The following is a 23459-nucleotide window of genomic DNA, read 5'->3' on the forward strand; positions in this document are numbered from 1 at the left end:
TTCAGCAAGCTTCTCGATGTCGCGAAGTACAAGTGCAAGTCCCAGCGAGGCTCACCATGTCTGATCGCCTACAGCGTGTAGCAAGAGGAGCTTGCGTTCTTGAGGGACTCGTGCAGGCACCGGAAGCTTACCCTGGGGTCATATGACCGGGACACATTTGTGACTAGGGAGGCTCGCGAGGTGCGGAGGATGGTCAGATAGCTCCAAGGGCGTCGTGGCTCAGCCGCCAGTGAGGCGGTGTCTGCTGCTGAACCCGAGTCGCCTCCCGGCCGGCTGTTGAGCCTGCGCCGCCTGTTGAGCCAGCGCCGGGTGCTAGTGCTGTACTCGAGCCTGCTTCGGGACCAAGTGGTCTCGCCTCTGGCGAGTCAGCCGAGAGCACGGATTCTGATGCGGCTCTGCACATGGTATAAGGTGGCGACGACTCTGATTGTTCGTTCCGGGTGGGACCGCTGCCACTGCAGATCGCAACTTTAACGATCTAACACCGCTTTGGCGGTTGACAGTTATGGTGGCTCGAGCCGGCACGCCACTGCTGTCATCGACGCCCTCCATTAAGACAGCTGAGATGGACTGGCTGCGTAGATTCTAAGAAGATCTGGCGCGCAGGAGGCAGAGCGAGAAAGAACACGACTGATCAAAATGCTGAATCAACCCACCAGTCAGGTCTGACCATCATCTACTTCGACAGCCGCGAAGGCAGGACCTACATGAACCACACGTAGCCACGCAAATGGCGTCGAAAAACAAGTGGTTGTCATCGCTGAGCCAGACAGCCGCTACGTGACTCATTTCACGTCCGAGTCCAGCCGCGCCCTGCATTTGATCAACGAGTTACAATCCGTTGAGCCTGCAGGGCGACGGTCACGTCAATGTGCTCGGCTGCGACGACACGGTCGTCAACACCAGAACGACAGGTGGCGTGTTCCGACTGTTTGAGCTGGCCATCGAGTCATCCGTGCACTGGCTCATCTGGCAGCGGCACGGCAATGAGCTGAACCTCCTCCGTCTGCTGCTGAGCTCGGACGGCACGACCACAGGAACGAAATCTTTTTCTGGACTCATCGGCAAGATGTGCGCCGGTGATGCCAGGAGAGGGACGTGTTAGCTTTCGAGCCCATACCGCGGAAGTCTGCCAGACTGCCGGTTGACCTGATCCAGCAGCTGAGCACCGATTAGGAGCTGCTGTACCTGTTTGGCCTCCGGTGTTCAAAACGGCTCGTCCGGACAGCGGACAGCCCTGCGGCTGAATTAGACCAATGAACCACGCGAAGTAAATATGCAACCGCATTATTCGAATTCATAGCGATGTATGTTTTAAAACTTTACACGCATCATTGGTATTGTATGTGCTCACCATTGAGCATCAACTCATTATCATATGTGTGTCATTGTAGGTCGTATCATTTGTTCGTTGATTCATGCTTAATAACATATTTGCTAATATGTATTCCGCTGCATTTAAGGACTTTAATGTCAGAATGATTACATACACTAAAGCAGCGCAATAATGTTCGCATGATATAATGTTCAATTCGTAACGAATTCCTCTAGTCTATCCGCTTTTGCTTTCAGATGATTGACACGGGCCGCTCGCCAGCTCATAGCTTACACCTTCACCGAGACCGCCAGCAGCGCTTTGAAGGACCTCGTCCAGTGCGTGGTCGGCCACTGTGTGCCGGTATGGTCTGCCATCCCGCATAACAGTAGCTGCGACTTTGAATCACGCAACTTGTTACGGAGCTTGTTTGGGAGAAAAAGGCGCGGCATGGCCCTCAACACGGCCAAGCTCAGGCAAAGGCCAGACTCTCCCAAACGTCAACTCAAGGAGAGATCTGTTCAGAAGACAAGCTGGTAATTGTTAACTAACCACATCCGCAAAGTATCAGACTTCCCGTTCTGACTTCAATCCATCATACAAACTCCCGAATCTTATACATCTTATGTCTCAGTTGGTCAATGTAAATGCATGATCACGACACGCACGGTGTCTTCTAGCAATTCCATGATTGCTTGTGCTTCTATCACAGCCCACTTACTCTACCACTATTTATCACTATCAGTATCTGCGTCTGCCGCAGGTGGTCTTAGCAGCAGGCCACGACAAGGGCAGCCCGCTGCTGCCCGCTGCACCATTCCATTCGCCCGTTGTCCGGATGCCGGACGGTCCCTCGAAAGGGGGTAGACAGAAGAGCGGGCCGCTTGAACAGCGCTTGGCGCTCCCGCAGACGCGTCTTTCTGCGTCCTCTGCTTCTAGTTCAGCAGCACGGCGGCAATTAAAGTTGGAGGTACGCGCAGCCCGCATGATGGAGACGGCAGCGCCGCGTATCAACCAGCCTGGCAGCGACTAGTGCAGCAGTGCACGTGCACGTGCCGACACGGGCACGTGCCGCAGGACAGAGTGAGACCATCGGGGCAGTGCTGAGAAACGCTTGGAGCTGCAGCTGGAACTTCGACAATATGAACAGCCCAGCTGCGACGGTACTTCTGCTACTGCGCGATCTCCTTCATAGCGTGTTTCGGGTTTTTCGGTCTGTGAGCAGCTGCTGTTTGGGCCGGTGTATCGAACATACAGGTTCGGCCAGGAGCAAGATGTGCATGGGGTCGCCCTACCCTCGCTCTACACCCGTGGTGCAGGCTGCGGACCTTGCAACAAGTATTAAGTTGCACACCAGGCAATATACCCTGCGTCGTATGCTACGCATGGTTTTACTTGCAGCACACGTGTTATCTTAGAGAAGTGAAAGCCTAAAGCAGAACTAAGTAACGTCCTCTCATGGGTTCATACTCAACAACACACAAAGCGTCTGCCGTATGACGATCAATCGGGCATTGTCTGATCCGCACATAAGACCTTAGACTGGTACATTTTTGTGGTGACTTAAGGAGCGCTCCGCATTATCGTTTTTATACGCGAAGCTATTTCGTATTGCTTGCCGCCCTCGGCTTCATGTTACTTGCGGCGACCAACGCCGCCCAGGGTGTGGTGACTGCAACGCCGGCTGTCGGTCTACAGCGACATTATGAGCGATTCGCGCGTCACGAATTACATTTTTTTAGGAAAAACTTTTGCTATCCCGTGTACTTTTGGCCTCCAATTCCAAATAATTTCTTTGTCTAACTCGGTTTTGTCTCTGATGACGCACCTTAGTGCAGAACCAAGGGAGAATCACAGCCAGCTGTTTCTCTGGTTGACATTGATTTGGCATGCGTTACATACTTCTAGGTGCTAAAGCAATGTGCCAATTGATACAATAGACACACCATACGGGGAAGGAAATCACCCTGCGTCGGTTATAAATAATTGCTGTGGAACGTTATAAATCAAACATCAGACGATTGAAGTGTGTAGTAACGGGAAGACGTGTTATGTAGATTCAAACTCCGAACGTCTTCGCCAGAGTTAACAAAAGTCGGCAATCGAATGTGTGTGCATAGCAAAAGTATAAAAACCGGGAGGGAAGCCAAGTCATTCAACGTTTTGGTATGGACAAAGCTATGGGCACCCACATGGATGGGTTACACATAAACTTTGGGAGAAATGACTTCAAGAAGCACCAAATATGGTCACTTGTTGCGCTCGTCTAGTCACAATAAATCTTTGCTCGCGCTAACCTTACATGCAGTAATACCAAGGAACAAAATAAAAAACGTTAACGTTTTCATATCTTTCAGAGTTCAGAACTGATCCGATAGACAATACAAGCGGGTAGGTAACGAGCAGGAAAGCACCACTGATTTGGAAAAGTACCGAAGCGACCGCATCCCACGGGTATCAGGTGCATCCCACTGGTAGCAGGTGCCTCCACAGGTATCAGGTGCGTCCCACTGGTAGCAGGTGCATCCCACTGGTAGCAGGTGCGTCCCCACTGGTAGCAGGTGCATCCCACGGGTAGCAGGGTGCATCCCACTGGCAGCAGGTGCATCCCACGGGTATCAGGTGCATCCCACGGGGTAGCAGGTGCGTCCCACTGGTAGCAGGTGCATCCCACTGGTAGCCGCGAGGCCCCTACGAATATCCGAGGGGCGCAGATGCATTGTTGGGACAAAGCCCGAACACCATGGAGACTTGTACCCACTAAGACTGACTGGCGCAGTGAAAAACACGGACGTGAAGCACGAAACAAGCATGAGCGACTCTGCCACGGACGTAACGGAATTGTACGATCGCTTCTACCATGTTCCTACAGGGTACTCCCACAATCACGCACCACAATTGTGCCCATAATAAGTGAGTCAATATCCCAGCAATCACGATCTGATACGATGTATTTATAGGCAGTAAGTTTTCATTTTGTGTCACTTTTAATACGTCGCTCTGGATGATGCATCATTCCAACACGGGTGAAAGAATCAAGACCCTTTGATTTCTCCCAGAAACTAAGTTAATCGCTTTGACACAGCCCAAATGAAAAACATCATCCAACCCAGACCGCTGCGATATCAAAAATTGTAATGGCTGTCGAAAAGGTTCTTGCTAGTGCAGCAGTCCAGAGCCAATACAGAGGAGTCTGTGGGCCGGAGAACACAATGTCGGCACATCCAACTATTACACACGTGGAAATGCTAGTGTTCCAGACGACAAAATTTCTGTGCGGCGTGCCACTCCCGAGACGCACGTAAGTCATCTTACAACGCACCGGATACTCCAGAGTGCTCTGGGTCCGAATCCATACAAGACCTCTGCCCGCCAAAAACTGGCAGAAACCGACCGGGTGGAGCGGTCGGCTTTTTGTCGCTGGTGGAAGCAGAAGTGCGCCCGTCCAAGGACTTCGTCGGCGATATCTGATTTCCGAATGAGGCTTATTTTTACCCTCCCAGCCAAGTAAACCGTCAGAGCTGTCAGTTCTGAGATTGAGGTCCACCCGATGGGGCTGCTTCTTAAGACCTTGATTAATTCGCCTCAGGCAGCTCTGCTTGCTGCCCTCCACTCAACGGATAAAGCATCATCGAACTTTCCTTCTTACAGGGCCGTCACAGCGAGATCACAGCTATCGATATTGAGCGCAATATCTTCATGCCGAATCGATTCTGCGCGGCACTGGAACGGAGGTGCGTTGGCAACCCACCAGTGGGTTCAGCGACGCGAGGAGGCCCCGCACACGGCCTGGACGTCACTGCAGTCAGTGCGAGCTCATCTGGACGGTCGATTGATCTCCAGGAGAGACCTGACCAGTTTGCCAGCGCATATTGCAAACATAACTCTCTAGATTTCTTCTTTATATGGTATCTCAAGGCGCGTATTTACAGATCAGGATCAAAAGGTCTGGATGAGCGCAAGGAAAGTTTAAGAAAGCTGTTGGTCAGCGAGAAGTGCCGCAGGGGTCGCGTATAAGGCTTACTACAGGGCCGACGTGTGTCTGGTGCGACAAGGAAGAATCCATGAGCACATGCTCTAGATAAAGCGTCTTTTGTCAAATGCTCTATTCTTGTTGCCAAACAATATAATAAACTGCGTCTTCATTCCACGCTAACATTGTTGTTCAGTTCTCCGTGTGTAAGATATTTGACAATTTAAATGCAGTGCATAGTTGTGGGACATCATGAGGGAGAGAGAGAGAGAGAGAGAAGAGAGAGAGAGGAGAGTAGAGAGAGAGAGAGAGAGAGAGAGAGAGAGAGAGAGAGGAGAGAGGAGAGAGAGAGAGGAGAGGAGAGAGGATGACGGAGGAGAGAGATATAGTATAGATAGATATATATATATATATATATATATATATATATATATATATATATATATATATATATTGACGGAATTAGGTGGTGTATATACCACCAGCCAGGTGGTATATATACCACCATATATATATATATATATATATATATATATATATATATATATATATATATATATATATATATATGTATGTACGTGAAACTGTGCGCAACCCACATTCACTTATTTATCCGCGTTCGCGCACCAAGACAAGCCCACCTACCACATGTATTTGATCCAAAATACATTCACGCTGGCAAAAATGATTGGACCTGCCGGAAGCGGGCCGACCTAGCGTGATGGGCTGCGTGTCTCGCGCATGGTCTGCCACCGGGACGCGACCGAGCGGGCCGGACCAATCATGACCTCGCGTCAGCACCAATATCGCCGGCCTGCGTCAACACGTGCCCGGGGCATATGAATACGCTGGCGCGTGTCGCCACAGTCATCTGTTTGTCCGCGACCGCGCGCCGCAGTCGACACGGCGCTGATGGGCGCTGGTGTGAGAACGGATGATGCGGCGCTGACGGGCGCTGGTGTGAGAACGGGCGACACGGCGCTGATGGGCGCTGGTGTGAGAACGGGCGACACGGCGCTGATGGGCGCTGGTGTGAGAACGGGCGACACGGCGCCGACGGGCGCTGGTGTGAGAACAGGCGACACGGCGCTGACGGACGCTGGTGTGAGAACGGATGACACGGCGCCGACGGGCGCTGGTGTGAGAACGGACGACACGGTACTGGCGGGCGCCGGTGTGAGAACGGACAACACGGTGCTGGCGGGCGCCGGTGTGAGAACGGATGACACGGTGCTGGCGGGCGCCGGTGTGAGAACGGACGACACGGTGCTGGCGGGCGCTGGTGTGAGAACGGAAGACACGGTGCTGGAGGGCGCCGGTGTGAGAACGGATGACACGGCGCTGACGGGCGCTGGTGTGAGAACGGAAGACACGGTGCTGGAGGGCGCCGGTGTGAGAACGGATGACACGGCGCTGACGGGCGCTGGTGTGAGAACGGGCGACACGGCGCCGACGGGCGATGGTGTGAGAACGGACGACACCACTCTGACGTGTGCTGGTGTGAGAATGGACGGCAGGGCGCTGACGGGCGCTGGTCTGAGAACGGACGACACGGTGCTGGCGGGCGCTGGTGTGAGAACGCGCGCGCAGGAGCAGCCGGACCCCCTGACAGTCTGGCAGGTTAATGGTAGAAAGAAATTTTCCTTTATGAAGTTTGACTTTCTCGTGGTTTCCACCCACAAGCCATTTTTGATTTTTTGCGACGCATCTTGTTATCATGCTAAAAATTAAAAATACTATACGAAATGAGTGGCATCCTTGATGACCCCGATACATACTGATCGTGCTTGCTAGCCCGGTCAATGCAACATCTTTTACACAAAATGACGCTCAGTGGTGGTCATCAAGTCACGGTGGTGAATTGACACGACCTCAAAGTGTTGGTCGTGCGATACCAGCACAATATCGTCACGTCACAGTGCACAAGTCCGCAATAACACGAGTGCCCGCTGTGTCGAGTCGGACGTCAGACATTCAAGCCCCGAGTGTGATGAGCTGTTGCCCACGCTCAGCAGCGTGGATGGGATAACCCACGACGGAGTCAGCGCTGTGTCGAGTTGGACGTCAGACTGTAAAGCCTGGGGTGTGATGAGCTGTTGCCCGTGGATGGGATAACCCACGACAGAGTCAGTGCTGTGTCGAGTCGGACGTCAGACTGTCAGGCCTCGAGTGTGATGGGGTGTTGCCCCACGCTCAGCAGCGTGGACGGGATAACCCACGACTGAGTCAGCGTTGTGTCGGGTCGGACGCCAGACTGTCAAGCCTCGAGTGTGATGAGCTGTTGCCCACGCTCAGCAGCGTGGACGGGATAACCCACGACTGAGTCAGTGCTGTGTCGGGTCGGACGTCAGACTGTCAAGCCTCGAGTGTGATGAGCTGTTGCCCACGCTCAGCAGCGTGGATGGGATAACTCACAACTGAGTCAGGTCGGCTGACCAACGGCGGGACATGCCGTGGGAATGACGGTATTTCCAGAATAGTTCGCAAACTTGCCGCGGTCCCTCCTAAGCCTGCCAAAAATGTAGCTTCAAGACCGTATGCGTGCAAAGGACAGGGTTTCTTGATCAAACCCTCCATGTTCAAAGTAGTTTTTATGCATTGAGGTTTGCACCACCGTTAAGCATGATTATGTATCATATTCTATATAAACAAGACGCTATGTATTTGTATTTTAAGTTGCCGCAATGTATCTTGGCAACACGACTTTTTAGTGTTTGCGACTTCAGGCAGTTGACTCAAATGCCGTTTGTTAAGTAATGCACTCCAGTTGACAGCTAAGATTACAATTGAGTAGACTTAGCGTAACACTCAGCGTTCGTTATGCGTGTGCATCACATGGCATGAATAATGGTCACGCCAAGCTTAATGCTCAGGCATGCACAGCGGCGGATCAAACTGCTTTTCTTAGCTGAAAATCGCTGATCATTTCTAGCTCTGACAAATCATTCAATAACAATATATATATATATATATATATATATATATATATATATATATATATATATATATATGGAAAATGATAGATCATGGACCAAACGATAATGAATACAATTCAGAAATACATGTATGCAGTGACGAAACTCGTACTTTGACTGCAACATTGATAGATTAATGACCGTGAATGGAAGGAAGACTTTGGCGCCACATGTGCTGACCGCTCAGTGATTGTTTTGTTCGAAAAACAGTCTACGAGCGAACATAACCCAAGCTATGAAACACTCGTAACGACGGCACTGAGCCTGTTGATCGATAGTGGTAATATGCTGTAGAAGCCAAGAAGGCGGCCTGTCAAGGTTGTTACCGCCTGAAAAATTTAGACCGAAAAACAAGAAGTCCTTATATCATACCAAAGGCATGCAGCCTCTGATAATGCCTCGGCGGTGTTTGTTTGACGCGCCGATTGGGGCTCAGGACTGCAAATCAAAGGCTCGCAAAATACATGTTTTGGCACACCACTCTGAATGGCTGGCTGGTATTGACCCGGCCGACCAAGGCGGTCTGGACGCAGCATCGATGCCACCCTTTTCTAGACGGTCAGGTAAACTGAACATAGCAGGCCTCCAGCACCCGCGCGGAGACCCTTCGGGCAGTTGTCGTCCTCACCTGGCACATGGCTCCTCCTTCCGGTGTCCGTCCTAGGCGGTAAGAGGGCGCGAGAGGGAGAGAGGGAAAGAGAAGGAGAGGAGGGGGAGGGAGCCGGTACCACTGCCGGCTGGTCGGTCAGTTCAGAGGAGGGAGGGGGAGACGCGCACCACAAGTCCGTGTCGGGGCCATCACTGGCGGCCGCCCTACGAGGCCGACCGGATAAACGCGTACCAGATGATGCACGTGACCACGCAGATGAAAATGAAAATGAAGAACACCACCAGGAACACGCGCCAAGGCTCCATGGTCGCGGCGATCAGAGAGGCGCCGGCGGCGGTGGCGCAGCGGGCGGGCCCGCGGGGGCCGGCACGTGGCGGCGGCGGGGCATCAGGCGGCGCCGCGGCCCGGCCTGCCCACGCGCCCCTCACACGCGGCCCGGGCGGCGCTCTGCATCGGGGGCACCACAACGGCCGCGCCTCCGACCTCGTGTGCCGCCGCCGCCGTCCGCGCGCCGCGCCGGGCTAAATCGATTGTTTTGGAGTGCGCGGGCGGCGGTGGTGGCGGCGCGCCCCCAGTGGGCCGGCCGCGAGAGCCAGAGGTCAGTGCGAGTGAGGCGGATTCCTCGGAGCGTTGTGTTGGGTTCATGCTGGCTGGTCGCGCAGTAACGCTGCCTGGTTCAGTGGGACGTTGTGTTGGGTTCATGCTGGCTGGTCACGCAGTAACGCTGGCTGGTCGCGCAGTAACACTGCCTGGTAACACAGTAACGCTGGCTGGTCGCGCTGGAGCGCAAGGGAATTTCGCGGTCTGTTCTCGCAGTAGGAGAAACAGATGGCGTCACTGCAAAGTGTTGATAGAGCGATCTGTTGAATTCGGCTTCAGCGAATCAGTCGGGTTAGGCTCGCCCCGCTTTGCTGTGACCGCAGTGATGTTACAACGCTTGTGAATTTGATGTCGTATAGAAAACAAGCCATTTCATTTGCTGCAGATGGTAAAACACGGTTTAGTTTGTTTGTTTATTGAAATTCAAAACGGTATAGTCGAGATGAACAATTTTGATGGAACATGATAAACATATGTACAGTGCTTAAACCGAGCAGCAGGGATTCGGAATATGCAAACGGCACATTTATGTTACCAGCAAAATCCTGCTGTAAGCACCAACTCGCGAACACTGGCAAACAAAGTAATCGGTCACGACATTAAAGGCCATTCTGCTCCACACAAAAATATTTTAAAGTCTGGTAAGGTACTCCTGCGCGGGGATGCTGTCTGGCCAGATCCCTAAGTTTGCACTGGCATAGTCACTCAATAAACAGCAAGATGACACCGGCGATCAACAACGACAGAAATAAGAGGTGTTTCGGATACTGCAGCAGCAACGTGAGGGGAGTATTTAGCTTCGCTCATCGATACATGACCAACTGAGCTGCTGACCGGTCTACAAAGCCATTATGCAGGGACAGTACAAGCATGATGCATTGTCATCTATATCCAGACAAAATAGCGAGAACGACGGAGGAGGGTCCATGGTTACATTGAATCTGGATGAAGTTGAAGAGGCAGCATCCTGTGCACCATCCGACATAATATTGCTTCTATGTGTCGGTACATTATTCAGCGAAGGCTTTCGCACGTTGCAAAGCTCTCACTTTTACACGACAGCAGTGGCCAGAAGTTCGGGGGCACGGCTTGGCAGGTGGGAACGGCCCACATTGCTACAGAGAGTATGGGACTTATAACGCGTACAACGATGTCACACATCCCACACCAAAATGTAAAAATTTCATCGTCGGCATTCGGTCAAGATCATAACACTATTGCTTAATTTTCCAGACCTCCTCGCAAGATCAGCCAGGCGTCCCAAACACGCGCGCATCCGCGCATCCAGTTACCATAGTGTTACCTTTGTATAGGCGCCACTGCGCAGCTAGTGGGCAGAATGCATACGGGCGGAGCACAACGGGCCCGCCAAGCGGCGGCCAAGCGCCGGGTGCCGCTCGCAACAACTAACGCCATGCAACCAACTAGACTGTTTCTTATACTAACGAGGGTGTTGCCTGAGCATAGCTCATGGTGTTAGTGTGACGTCAGTCACAGCTGAGAAAGTACATCAAGGTACATGCAAGGTAGTTGTACTGACCCGGCGCACCGACATTGGCGTGCGTAGGTCCATTTGCCAACGTTTTTATCTTGCAAGGCATGCAGCTTTAATAGCACAGTGGCATTCTTGAGGGTCTGGCTACTTCGCAGCATCACAAGACAGCCCAACTGGAATGGTACTAAACATGCTAGGCTTGCATACCCGCACCAGAAAGACATTCAAAACGCCCCTTTAAAGCTTTTTGGTGAGGCTTAGTACAGGACCCCCACATCTAGGTTGTTTTGCCTATCCCAAAGCTCTTGCGCTTCACACAAGAAAGGAAACTAGTCTACCTTTCCAGCAATCTGGCAATGAACGGCATTATTTAGTGTCCGTTAACATGCAACATGCAAAAATAAATAGCTCAGAGAATTATACCTGGATTCTGTGTCGTTCAGAATCACATTTCGCTACCTTGCGCGGTTAGTCTCGTGTTACAGCCAATGTCAGGCATCTTTGGTCTGACGCAACGGCGGGATTTCGGTCCATCAAAGGCCTCCCCACTCTCCCGACGCGGAGGCGGCAGCTTTCCGTGTGCGGCTATCAGCTGACTTTTGCAGCAACTCCTGAGTCCGCCCAAGCTAGTGACGAAAAATGGACATTTTTTTCTAAAATACTTGGACAGCTTTGCAAATGTGAATTACTCCTTGACCAGCATGTTTCACGTTATTCTGACTAAACTAACAAGCAAATCTGCCTTAAGAGTTAATGGATGATCGATTGCTGATTGAATAGTCTGCACTATTTGCATTGAAAGTCAGTGCTGCTTATAAATGAAATTTTCAAACTAAGACGTTTACCTTGTGAAAAATAATGAATGATGCAGCCCAACACCATTAGATGTGTCACCCGTTGTATCGCAGCTGGTTGGCAGAGCTGTTTGATCGTAATATTAGATATACACCACGGGAATCATTAATAAAATGTTCTGGATAACGATTTTTGGTGAAAATCAGCAGGATCAGAGCACAGGGATGCATTTGAAGTGAGCATGATTACACCGAGATTAAACCTCAGTGAAGCCAAAAGTGGACAAACTGACCGTCAAAAAGTGTTGCACGCACCCGCACTTTAGACAGCAGAGAACGACAGAAAAGTGGGTGAGAGCCTTTTGGATTCACCTGAATAATACACGATAACAAAAGACATGTGAAAACTGTATCATGGATCGTTGCAATTATGCAACATGTACCGCATCGACCCATATTCAGTCGCGATGTTACACGGTGTGAAACACACCATCCTTTGGTATCGAAACCTTCATGTAGGCAGCATTTTGTTGGTGTTTGACAGCGGTGATTGGGGATCCACGGCCCAATACATAAAACACCATATCTCATTCCATATTTACAACACTCCTACGCCAATGTAAATTCCAACCAGTCATATTTGCATGCATGAGTATGTGGACGCCGGCTCGGCGAGTGTCACAACCCCACAAACCTCTACGAATATCATTCAACAGTTCCTGTTCAGGTAATCTCCTCGACATTGCTGGGAGGAAACAACGCCCCCACCGTCAGCTCGCCGAGCACTCTCCATCCGGTGTTCACAAAGTGAGAAGCAATACCGCGACGTCGGCGGAGCCTGCCAACGCCGCCGGTCGAAGGACCCGGGGAGGGAGGGGGAGGGGGGAGGGGGGCGCTCGCGCCGACGTGCCGACCCCCGGTGGGCGAGGCGGTGGGGTGCCGACCCCCGGGCGGAGCGGAACCACCGAGCACAACTAATAAGCCGGAGGAAGTCGGGACAGAGGGTGGGCGCACGCTCCGCGCTCCCCACATACCACGGACGACTGTGGAGGCCCGTTGGCCGCGTCTGGTGAGCAACTACCTACTTATGTACACAGTGCCGCAGTCGAGAGTTTTCAGCGGGGGGCACATAATTTCTGGAGCCGATTTTATTGAAATTGCCTTCCGCCAGCGCACCCCGCGCGGCTATGGCCGCGTATCGCGCTAGGCAGCGAGGCCGCGGCAGTAATCTCATGAAGACCCGCGTCGTCAAGTCTTTCAAGACTCCATCCGAGATAAGCGATGGACTTCGCACAGTGCTGAATAGCTATCCTGGTGTTGCGCAAAAAAATCGGCTTTCAGATGACGCGATGAGCGTCTCGCGTGTTTGACTATATGAGGCCTCGAGCGCGTGGCGTTGCTGCCCCTGACGGGGGCCGGAAACCTCCGCTGCTCAGTCAGCGTGAGGACCAGTGATGGCCTTGGGTCACCAGCCATGATCCAGAAAAAGTGGGTGTGTCGGAAGAGCCAGATCTGAGAAAGGCATCTCTACGCGGCTTAAGCGTCTTAACAAAATGCCGCTGTGTTGAGGCTCCACTTCAAAACAGTGCAGATTTCCGGCGGCCCCCACAGCCAGTTCATGATGAGTACCTCAGAGGGCCATTTTGGCCTTTTTGCACTGTCTGCACCGCCCCCCACGTCCGAACGCTATATGTTCACTGGGCGAAACGTCATGAAGGCATAACTTCATGGCAATTGTGCACGCCAACGATCAAAATCCGGGGGGGGGGGCAAGGTGTATCCCACGCGCCCTGTTAACTACGGCACTGTATGTACACCACACTCGGCGCTCCACGGTGAGGCAGGGACAGGGAGCCGCCTTCAGGAGCCTCTGCAGAAGTCCTCGGTACCCGCCACCAGGTGCCCACACCGCGCGGGGATGCGCGTCTTACGATATCCCCGGCGCCCGGGCAGGCGGCCTGCCTGATGCCCACGAGGTGCGGGCGGAGCCCTCCTGCCCGGCGCAGACGACAGACCCCTTCAGCCGCCCGGCGCCGTCTCGTCGGCAGCACTACGAGAACGAGCTGCGCCGCGAGTCTATGCTGGGCACCAGGTTCCGGCCGAGGTTGCCCATGGAGAGTCGCGGCTTGATCTTGCTCACGCCGTCGCCGCCGTGGCTCGTGGGCACCGTCAGCGAAGAGATGCGAGATGTGCGCGGCTCGATCGACAGCGACCTGCCAGTAAAGGTCGGGTCAGGTCACGGGCCAGGTCTCAGGTCAGGTCACGGGCCAGGTCAACGGCCAGGTGACGGAGCATGTCACAGGCCAGACGAAGAGTCAGGTCAAAGGTCAGCGGTCAGGGCATGGGTTTCGATCCAGGGAGCGGGTTAGTTTGGCGCCCAGGTCACGATCAGGTCACGGCCAGGTCAAGACTGCGGGACAGACTCAGGGCGACAGTTAAGCGTGCCATAGCGTCATGCGCTTACTCGGGCGGGAGGGGGTGAGACCTGTCCGTGCAGCATGAGATGAGTGAAACGTTGGGCGAACGGCGTCAGATGAATGTATCAGTCCTCTTGGGAGAACGCACGCACACACGCACATGCGCACACACGCACGCACGCGCACACACGCGCACGCACGCACACTCACGCACACACGCACACCCACACACACCCACACACACATACACACACATACACACCCACCCACATACACACCCACCCACACACACACCCACACGCACACACACACACACACACACACACACACACACACACACACACACACACACACACACACACACACACACACACACACACACACACACACACACACACACACACACACACACACACACACACACACACACACACACACACACACACACACACACACACACACGCAGATCCACATTTCAGTACAGCAAGGCGGTCTCGGAAATACACGCCTATATCACGGCAATCTCGTAAACAGGTCACCAGCGCCTTCACTAAACCAATCCAGGCGTCTCTAGCGGCCCATTCTCGGCCTAGTACTGGCACATGCCGTGTACAGGTGTCGTTAATCGCCGTGCTGCTCCGCCTGGATGGGCGTATCAGCAGCCCACTGGGGGAGCTCTCCCACAGTAAACGGCGTCTCACATCCCACCAAGCTGGCTGTGGCCTCGCTCTGGACCGACAATCCCCGTGACTGAGACGGTTCGGCGCATCCCCTCGAGCTGACGTTGAACAGTCGGCGAAACGGCAGATGCGCATTCAAGTGTGTATTTGCTTGTGGAGAGGGGGAGGGGGCACCGGAGACGCGTGTCCCCTTATCAAATACCTTCGTGCCTATGCGTGAAAAATCGTGACAGACACGTAAAATGATGCGTTAGAAGTGTGCGATGTTTTTCTAAGCAAAGAAAAAAAGCAATTATGCGTACCGACGACACGTTGTTTTTACGTGTGAAAAAGGGTGTGTACTTCCATCGTAAAATCCTGGATACGTTTCTGTCGGACGGAGTACGCTAAACACAGACCAGTACCGGAGATACAGCACCAGACCACCGGCGCCACTCACATCTCGTAGAGGTCGTCGTTGCTGAGGCCGCACGCAGACGTATCCAGTAGGTAGGCCGACACCTTGGCGTTGTACTCGATCTTGTACGGCGTCTGTTGGAACCGGCGATTCTCGCGGATCACGTGCGCGATCTGTGACGTGGGGTACCGCGTGAGAAACGGGAAGCCACGTGAGAGACGAGAGAGACCGCGTCTCGTGCGGGGAAAGGCCATGTCGCGTGTGGGGAGAGACCGTGTCACGTGCTGGGAGAGGCCGCGTCACGTGCTGGGAGAGGCCGTGTCACGTGCTGGGAGAGGTCGTGTCACGTGCTGGGAGAGACAGTGTCAAGTGAGAGGGAAACTGCGTCACGTGTGGGGAGAGGCCGTGTCACGTGAGGGGAGAGGCCATGCCACGTGTGGAGAGAGACCGTGTTACGTGTGGGGAGAGACCGCATCACGTTTGGGGTGAGACCGCATCACGTTTGGGGTGAGACCGTGTCACGTGTGGGGAGAAGTAACGCGAGCAGTGGAGCGCCCATCACGGCAAGACAGGGCAAGGACACGAACGGGGAAACCATCGGGGCATCAGCTACGCTACGAGGACCGGGGGACAAAATTTGAGGGCATATCCAGCGTTTAAAAGCTTATCTGTCCGTGGAACGTCATCAGCGCAATACCAAAGTCGCAGAAGATGGGGACTTGTCTCTATTTTCTGAGGCGGAATCCACACTCCGGGACACCGGTCGTCAGTTGCCAGTTGCCAATGCATGGTCCAAAGTTCACGGCATCCGCACGGTCCAGGGCAACATCATTCATCGTTATCAAATCTCATTTGTCAGTTTTCAGGAGCGCCATAAGTTGACATTCGTTTCCAGACGGCATTATGGCCGTTTTCCGGCTCATTCTGGACATTAAAAACGCTTAGGAAGTGGATGATTCCCGACTCTCCTCTGCCAGGGTTGCTGGGTATGCCGGCATGAACGACACGCCAGCAGTTGCACACCATAAACACGTCGGCCAATACTGTTCCATGTCAAACACACCATTCATGGGAAGATCGTTTCAATTACACTGATGGTAAATACAGTTTACTCGCCACTGGGGAGTAAAACATCACGCACAGCCATTTTCTGAACACGCGACATCGTCATGACAAGACCAGTTTATCCTTAACGCTTGTGCCAAAACCGTGCTGCCTAGCAGAGCGTACACAAGCAATATGCAGTTTGTGTGAAGCTGTGCAATTTCTTTTCAATAAGTTTTGGTAACGTTGAGTGTGTTCTCCACAATTCGTAGAAGCTCAAACTTAACCTGGAAAGTTAACAACTTTACCTGACATTGTTACGTTGCGCAGAAAGACCCTTCTTTGAAAAGGTTTTGGAGTGTTCCTACGGTTCCGGTACTCATTGTTCTCATGTCACACTGACATCACGGGCGATAAATGCTCCTTGCATTACTACCTGCTGGGTCATGATCAAGATAGTAGGAGGATATTTCTGACCAGTGCGTGACCAATGTTCAGGAAAAGTGTAATGCCCGGTGTACATCAAACGTGGCCGGTACAATTACCGCTACAGACATCACAAGATAAGAACTGGCCATGTAATGCTATGCCGTGTGCACACAGCGCACAGTTAAAAACGCAACTTTTTGTGAAATACACATGAACGGTTTGCATCAAAAGACCCGACAAACAATTCATTTCCGACTTCCTTGCCATCAATGTTATCAGATCCAAATCCATCATCACCCGGCTATACATCCTGAATAGGCCCGCTACTGGTGACTGCCGCATGGCATGTCCGAGGATTAGCATCAATTCGCCAGCACTAACGCGATACTCGGCGCTCTCACCAACAAGATCAAACAAGAAATATGAGCCAGGCTGACACGCAGCGCAACAGGCCCCGCCCTCAGCCCCCTGCAGGTCACGATGCCCGTGTCTGACGGAGGTGACGGCGGGATTCTCGGGAGGCCGGGAGAGGCCCCGGGAGGCCCCGGAGGCCCCGGAGGAGGCCCGCCCGGCACGGCGGCAGGCGCGGGTGACGCACCATGGCCACGCGGCCGGCGCGGAGTCGCGCCCCGGGAGAGGTGGAGGCAGCGGGGTCCGAGTCCGACGGCGCTGGCCGGGCGCCATTGATTTATCGGACACATCCCGGCGGCGGGCGACACCGCGCGCGCGTACGGCGGCCGCCCGCCGCCGCCGCCCGCCGCCGCTCATCACCTGATCAATGTGCAGGCGCGCCGCCCCGTCAGCACGCGTCCACATGATCAATGAACAACTTCTTGGCAGGAAGTCTTCAAAAGCTGACTAGTAAGCAGGCGGCGGCCAGCCGCGGCGAAGGAAGCCGCACCGACCACACCGACGACCAGACCGACGACACCGGTGGGACCGATGGCGGGACCGAAGACGGACCAGTCGGGACCGCCGAAGGGACCGACGGCACCGATGACGAGACCGACTGAACCGACGGGACCAGCGGGGCCGTCGATGGGACCGCCGGGACCGACGACGGGACAGATGGGGCCGACGATGGGACCGACGGGACCGATAACGGAACAGACAGGACCGTGATGAAACAGACGGGACCGACGTCTGTGCGGCGGCGCCGAAGCACGGTGAAGTCATGGGCGCAGAGGTCGTCACGATGAAGCGAGCTCGCAGCGGGGTACGGTGACAGGTGAAACCGCAGCTCTAGTCCGGCGTGCTCTCGTGGGACAAGCAGCTGAGTGCCGTACTGCGTGGAAGTACTAGGCAAAGACTGGGCTCAAATAACGCGTTATGGTGAGGTGGGTCGCCGCAGAAACAGAAACGTAATACTGAGTCAATGCCGTTGCGCAAAGTCCATCCGCCACCGTCTGTTGTTTTTAATTTGTTTTTTAGTTCGCAGGCGGCTAACTTACCTGATTTTCGCCGAAGTTCATCCTGAACATTGCACAAACACATACTAGGCTCAAGTTTTAAGGGCCTGCTTGAGCTGTGCCTGATGTGAGGAGAAGACTAAGCAGCAAGCACGCAAAAAGGCGAACGTCACACTCGGTGACCTGAGGTCTTATCGGAAGATCTTACATCATGGCAAGTGTACAGATGGGATACATTTGTTGCAAGACGAGTATTTACTCGATGCTTTCGTCGGAAGTATAGATTCTCTGGTCGTCTCGGTGTCAAATTATCTCCGACACGCTGATGAGCACCATTCACGAATACATGAACACTTACGCACGAGCTCTTTCATCCTGTTATGCGTTTTCTGATTGGCCCACAACATCACCCGTCTTCATCTGCCAGCCGAATGCCGCGCCGGCGCGAGAGCGCGGCCGAGCCCCCGCCTGCCAGCGGCCGAGCGCCCTCACCATGCGCATCTTGGCGAAGTTGAGCAGACCGTCGTCGGTGAAGTTGGGCGTGCCCTCCTCGATGAAGCTGAGCTCGGTCAGGTACATGCCCAGGTAGGGGATGCACGGCGGGTCGCAGCGGTGCAGCGTGTCACGCAGGTTGCGGAAGTTGCCCTCAAACGAGACGAGCTTCTGCAGTCGGCTGACGGTCTGCTTGGTCTGGGGGAGGGGGGGGGGGGCGGGGTCACAGCCCAGTGGTGCGGTGAACTGCCCGACATGGTGCTGCGGCTAGGAACAATGAGTTACACCACCTACTGCTGGACGTGGGGGAAAGAGACGTGGGCACAGACGTGCGAAGGAACGCGTCAAATTCCAAACTCCGGCCACTACCATATTGAAAGACACCTAGGGGCTTACGTCTTAGACATAGACGACCTAGGAGACCCCAGTGGCACCTAGAAATATGACCCACACCAGTCCGTTCCATTAGCAGCGCACAGTCAACCACACACGGTCAAGACCGTGTCCAACGCACCGTTTTGCTGACTTTCTTCTCCCAGGTCCGCTTGAGACGGAAAACGGGCGTGTTCGTGAAGGCGGCGCATATCTGCAGGACGCCGTTGAAGTTCTGCAGACACCGGCAGATGTCGCCCACAGCCGCCCACTTTTCTATCACCTGCACCCGGTCCGATGAGTTCTTGTTCCTCAAGATCGACGAAACGACCAGTACCGACATCTGAGAGCAGATACATCACGACGACCGGCTGAGGGAACGTTCCGCGAAACTCCGCCGACTCGATCGCATAGAGGGAACGTTATTTACTTCCAGAAAAGTTACCACTTTCGCTTTTACTTGCGAGCCGCTCGCCAAGAGCACCTTTGTCGAACCAAGAAAGACGAACGGGAGGTGTTGTGACTAGGAAAGGATCGATGATTTGAAAGCTTCGAGCATTTCAGGCATGCAGCAGGAAAACAGAATGAATGCAAGCAACGAGTGGGCCTATCTCCTGGAAGCACCTCAGAGATATTTCAAGGGTTTTGGTCTTGGAACTTTTTCTTTGATTTAAAGTTTCTTTCGGACCATATAAATGTTAATTCCATATGCGAGCGTTCCAGACATTATTTTGGAAGGGTGTTGGCTGAAATGATTGCGCAGCGTGGACGGAAACTGCGCTCCAATCTCCGTTTGTCTTCACATTTGAGGCTGGTGAGTCACAGCAGGCAGGATGGTTCTTTTGATCCGCCTGCTTGATATCCCTGTACCATCGTCAACCAACTTATCCTGCCCTGTATCACAACATGCGCCTCATGTGCTCCAAATGACTGGTGCGCTCCAAACACCGATCGTAACCGCGCTGGTGCTTTTCCCCCATTTACTGCACTTAGATGTGTATTCTGATGTGCTCAAGTCACGTACTGAAGTACGCATTCCCGAGTGCATCCGAAACCCAGACGCCGAAGAGATCAGAGTCAGTCACGAATTCTTCTCCGACCATTCTCGGATCCAAACAACAGCTAATCAGCCACAAAGGCCAGATTTAGAACCAAAATCCCCGAGGATCACTCCGAACTTCTTTAGAGATAATGACGTAAGTACCCTTCGTAATTACCATCGATTGAAAAGGCTAGAATTCTATCAATCCCTATCCCTCTTCTGGCATCCATCTTATCGCAGACGACCGAACTGATTCACTATTAAGCTCTCTCGTCCTATCATGCTGGCTGATTTCAGCACACGCACCCAATAGACGCACACTGCAGTCGTTCTCCTCACTCCCTCACTCCCTCCCTCCCTCCCTCCCTCCCTCTCTGCCTCTGCCTCTGCCTCTGCCTGCCTCTGCCTCTGCCTCTGCCTCTGCCTCTGCCTCTGCCTCTGCCCTGCCTCTGCCTCTGTCTTGCCTCTGTCTCTGTCTCTGTCGACTCTGACTCTGATTCTGACTCTGGCTCTATCTCGTCTCTGTCTTGTCTCGGTCTCTGTCTCGTGTCTGTCTGTCTGTCTGTCTGTCTGTCTCTCTTCTCTCTCTCTCTCTCTCTCTCTCTCTCTCTCTCTCTCTCTCTTCTCTCTCTCTCTCTCTCTCTCTCTTCTCTTCTCTCTCTCTTTCTGTAACTATCTAGGTACTTTTGATCTCTATGCTGTGTCCACGCATAGAAGAATATTACATATATTTCACTCCCTCACGTGTACCTCATTGAAGCGTCTGGTGATCATGACGATGTGTGGAGCCTTCTGCATCTTCTCTGGTTTCATCCAGTTCTGGCAGAGGAACTCCCTGCGGAGGACGGCAAGGGGGCGATTAGTGACCGGTGCTGGGGTGGGGGCTAATCGCTCGCCCTGCTGCATGCCATCGGCCCATCAGGACCTCTTAGCCCCTACCCCTCCCCCTCCCTTCCGGACGACGGCACGACAGTCGCACTTGGTTTACCGGGGGGAGGGGCGGGGGGGGGGGGGGGCGCGGCACGGCTTGGAGCGCCAGCCGTCACGCACACTTCAGCGTTGTAAGCAGAGGGCGTCGACAGAAAATACGGGCGACGCTGGTGTTGACTGCAGCGTTCGAGGTCGGACTGCAACACATGGCTGTATTGTTTTAGGTGGCGTCGGAAATCTAGGAATTTGGAAGAGGTCAAAACAAGGACAACTTTTTTCGCCGTAGTGTTTTTTTTCGGACAGTATGGCATGCAGCAAGGCAAACACGAAGAAGCAATAAACCGGCATAACACAAAATGCGGTGATTTTCATTTCAGACCTTGAATGGCCGACAGGTTGTTGAATGTGCTGCTTTAAATCCTTAGAGAAGAATAAAAAACATGCAAATGGTTTTTTAGGCATCACGCCTCCGTGTTAAATAATTACAATTAACTAACACTTACAAGCTAAAAAGAATGGGTAAACTAGACGTGGGTAGGACGGAGTATAGGGCTGTTTTTTCCATTATTTTCAAACCCCTGAGGAACAGCGAACCGTTGTGTTCACGGATGGAGTGAGGTCAGTGCATTGTGCCCAATTTCTTTTGTAGCACAGTTGGACGATATGCCTTTTGGACAAGTGGCTACATAAAGCGTGGATTTTACTTGGCGTTTTTTCGCATCAGTCGTATAAGAAGATAAAAGATCTCTTATCATAGCATGATGGTCGAAATTCTCAGCATTTTCCAGCGTTGTGTTGCACCAAGGGCTAAATTCGGATGATCAGTTTAACGGATGCGTCCTTGTACACGATGCACAAATGAAACGAGGGTAAAATGTTCACTGCGGATGGCTTAAAACAAGCTTGGAAAAGTGCGCTTTGACAAAAGCGACGGTAAACTTAATTGGATCCCTCACAAAACAATAATGTACTCTAATAAGCTCTGCAATCCAATAAGCCAGTCCAAACCATTTAGCCTAACAATTGCAAATACACAAACGACTCGATGTAACAGCATCAATCAGATATCCGCCCGACGTTCTAAGCGTCACGTGAGAACTTGAATGGCTTACGACTTATTTGCTGAATTGTCTCATGCCATATCAATACTACGCATTGACATAGTGAACCGTTGTACTTTGCGGCACCCATTATTGGTAATTGTGTGAAATTGAGTGAAGTGGTCACCCAGCCCATGGCTCGTACCGACGGGTAGATGCAACGCACCCTTTTGTGATCCTCAGCAAGGAGACGATTTTGAGTAGTTATAAATCCAAAGAGGCTCCGGACCAAAGAGATTGTGTGAGAAAGGAAGGAACTTTAGCATCACTCTTAATTGAGGCTCGTTAGATGAAAGGCTTGCGCGCTACAGCGGCCGGTAGGCTTATCACTTGTTTTGCGCCTATTTGCCCCTCGAGTGGCAACTGCAGTTTGGCCTCATGTGCTTGTTTCTACGTTTGGTTGAAAGGAGCGCAATCTATGGGCACCAGTTGTTTGCTTTTCGGTTTTAAAGATGCAGTCTTGCCATTATGACTGACAGAATTTTAATAAATTGTATTATTTGCATTATTCAACTCGGCAGGACATGGCGCTCCAGATATTTTTAATGGCCTTGATTCCGAAGCAGAGTGACTCAGGACACCTGGAAAATCTCAACGGCTCCATTTTAAAACAACACAAGCTAGTTTTCTGATTAACCATGTTAAATCAATTTTCATTTAACTAAAAAAGCGGGCCATCCAATTGTAAAAATATAACAGGTAGGCTTTGAAACAACAGTGAAATGGTGGTGGCAGGCACATACGGATGGCCTTCTTACCAAACACATCCACACACACTTCTCAGTTTCGACATATGAAACCAATACATTTGATATGATAGGAACGTACAACCTTACATTGCGCACTTATGGAAATACGTGTACTGGTTAAGGTAACAAAGTATCTACCGGACGGCTTGGATGCATTTCTGTCTGTCCATCTAGACACTCAGAGCTTTGCACAAAGACCAGAATTCGCACCCACGCCGGAAACTTAACTCCCTTAACGGTCACTCTCGCAACCCGTGTCAGAAACTAACAAACACAACGCGTCGCTGAACATATAGTATCCGCCTGGTGATTTTGAAGACGAGCCGAGACGTAATCGAGAATGATTCCTCCCAGCACACAATTACACACGAGTGTCCTGCCAACGTTCCTCCGCAAAAACATATCAGTGACAATGCCGGCGCGCGAGCTCGTTTTGGCTGTCAGCCTGCATGTGTGGGCTGGTCGGGTGGCTGGTCGGACCACGCACGTTGCCGTTTTCACGGCTAGTCGTCCGGCTCGGGCCTCCCCGCACCAGTGGCCGGGCGGTCCGTCTCCTTCCGGTGTGTTCCGCTCCGGCGGTGGCTATAAGGGCCCACCGGCGGCCCGACAGCGTCTGGCCCTTTGAGCGCTCTAATG

General features: G+C 52.7%; 2 protein-coding genes across 2 annotated transcripts in view; both read right to left on the bottom strand.

Moving 5' to 3' along the window:
* Positions 1-8900, bottom strand: part of LOC119102333 (uncharacterized) — an 11792-nt gene extending 2892 nt beyond the window's left edge. Inside the window, exon 1 of the mRNA XM_037225701.1 lies at positions 8892-8900. Within this exon, the coding sequence (XP_037081596.1) occupies positions 8892-8900 (9 nt within the window). The remainder of the gene's footprint in view (positions 1-8891) is intronic.
* A 4659-nt stretch (positions 8901-13559) lies between these two features.
* Positions 13560-19155, bottom strand: LOC119103268 (ras-specific guanine nucleotide-releasing factor 2-like). Its single transcript, XM_037226733.1, has 4 exons — positions 19145-19155; positions 18631-18828; positions 15299-15429; positions 13560-13975 (listed from the first exon to the last, which is right to left on the bottom strand). Exons 2-4 carry the CDS (start codon positions 18715-18717, stop codon positions 13813-13815), a joined length of 381 nt encoding a protein of 126 aa, XP_037082628.1. The 5' UTR covers positions 18718-18828; positions 19145-19155; the 3' UTR covers positions 13560-13812.
* Between the last annotated feature and the right edge of the window lie 4304 nt (positions 19156-23459).

The sequence above is a fragment of the Pollicipes pollicipes genome, unplaced genomic scaffold (genome assembly GCF_011947565.3).
Source record: "Pollicipes pollicipes isolate AB1234 unplaced genomic scaffold, Ppol_2.1 Scaffold_5724;HRSCAF=6776_pilon_pilon_pilon, whole genome shotgun sequence".
NCBI lineage: Eukaryota > Metazoa > Arthropoda > Thecostraca > Pollicipedomorpha > Pollicipedidae > Pollicipes > Pollicipes pollicipes.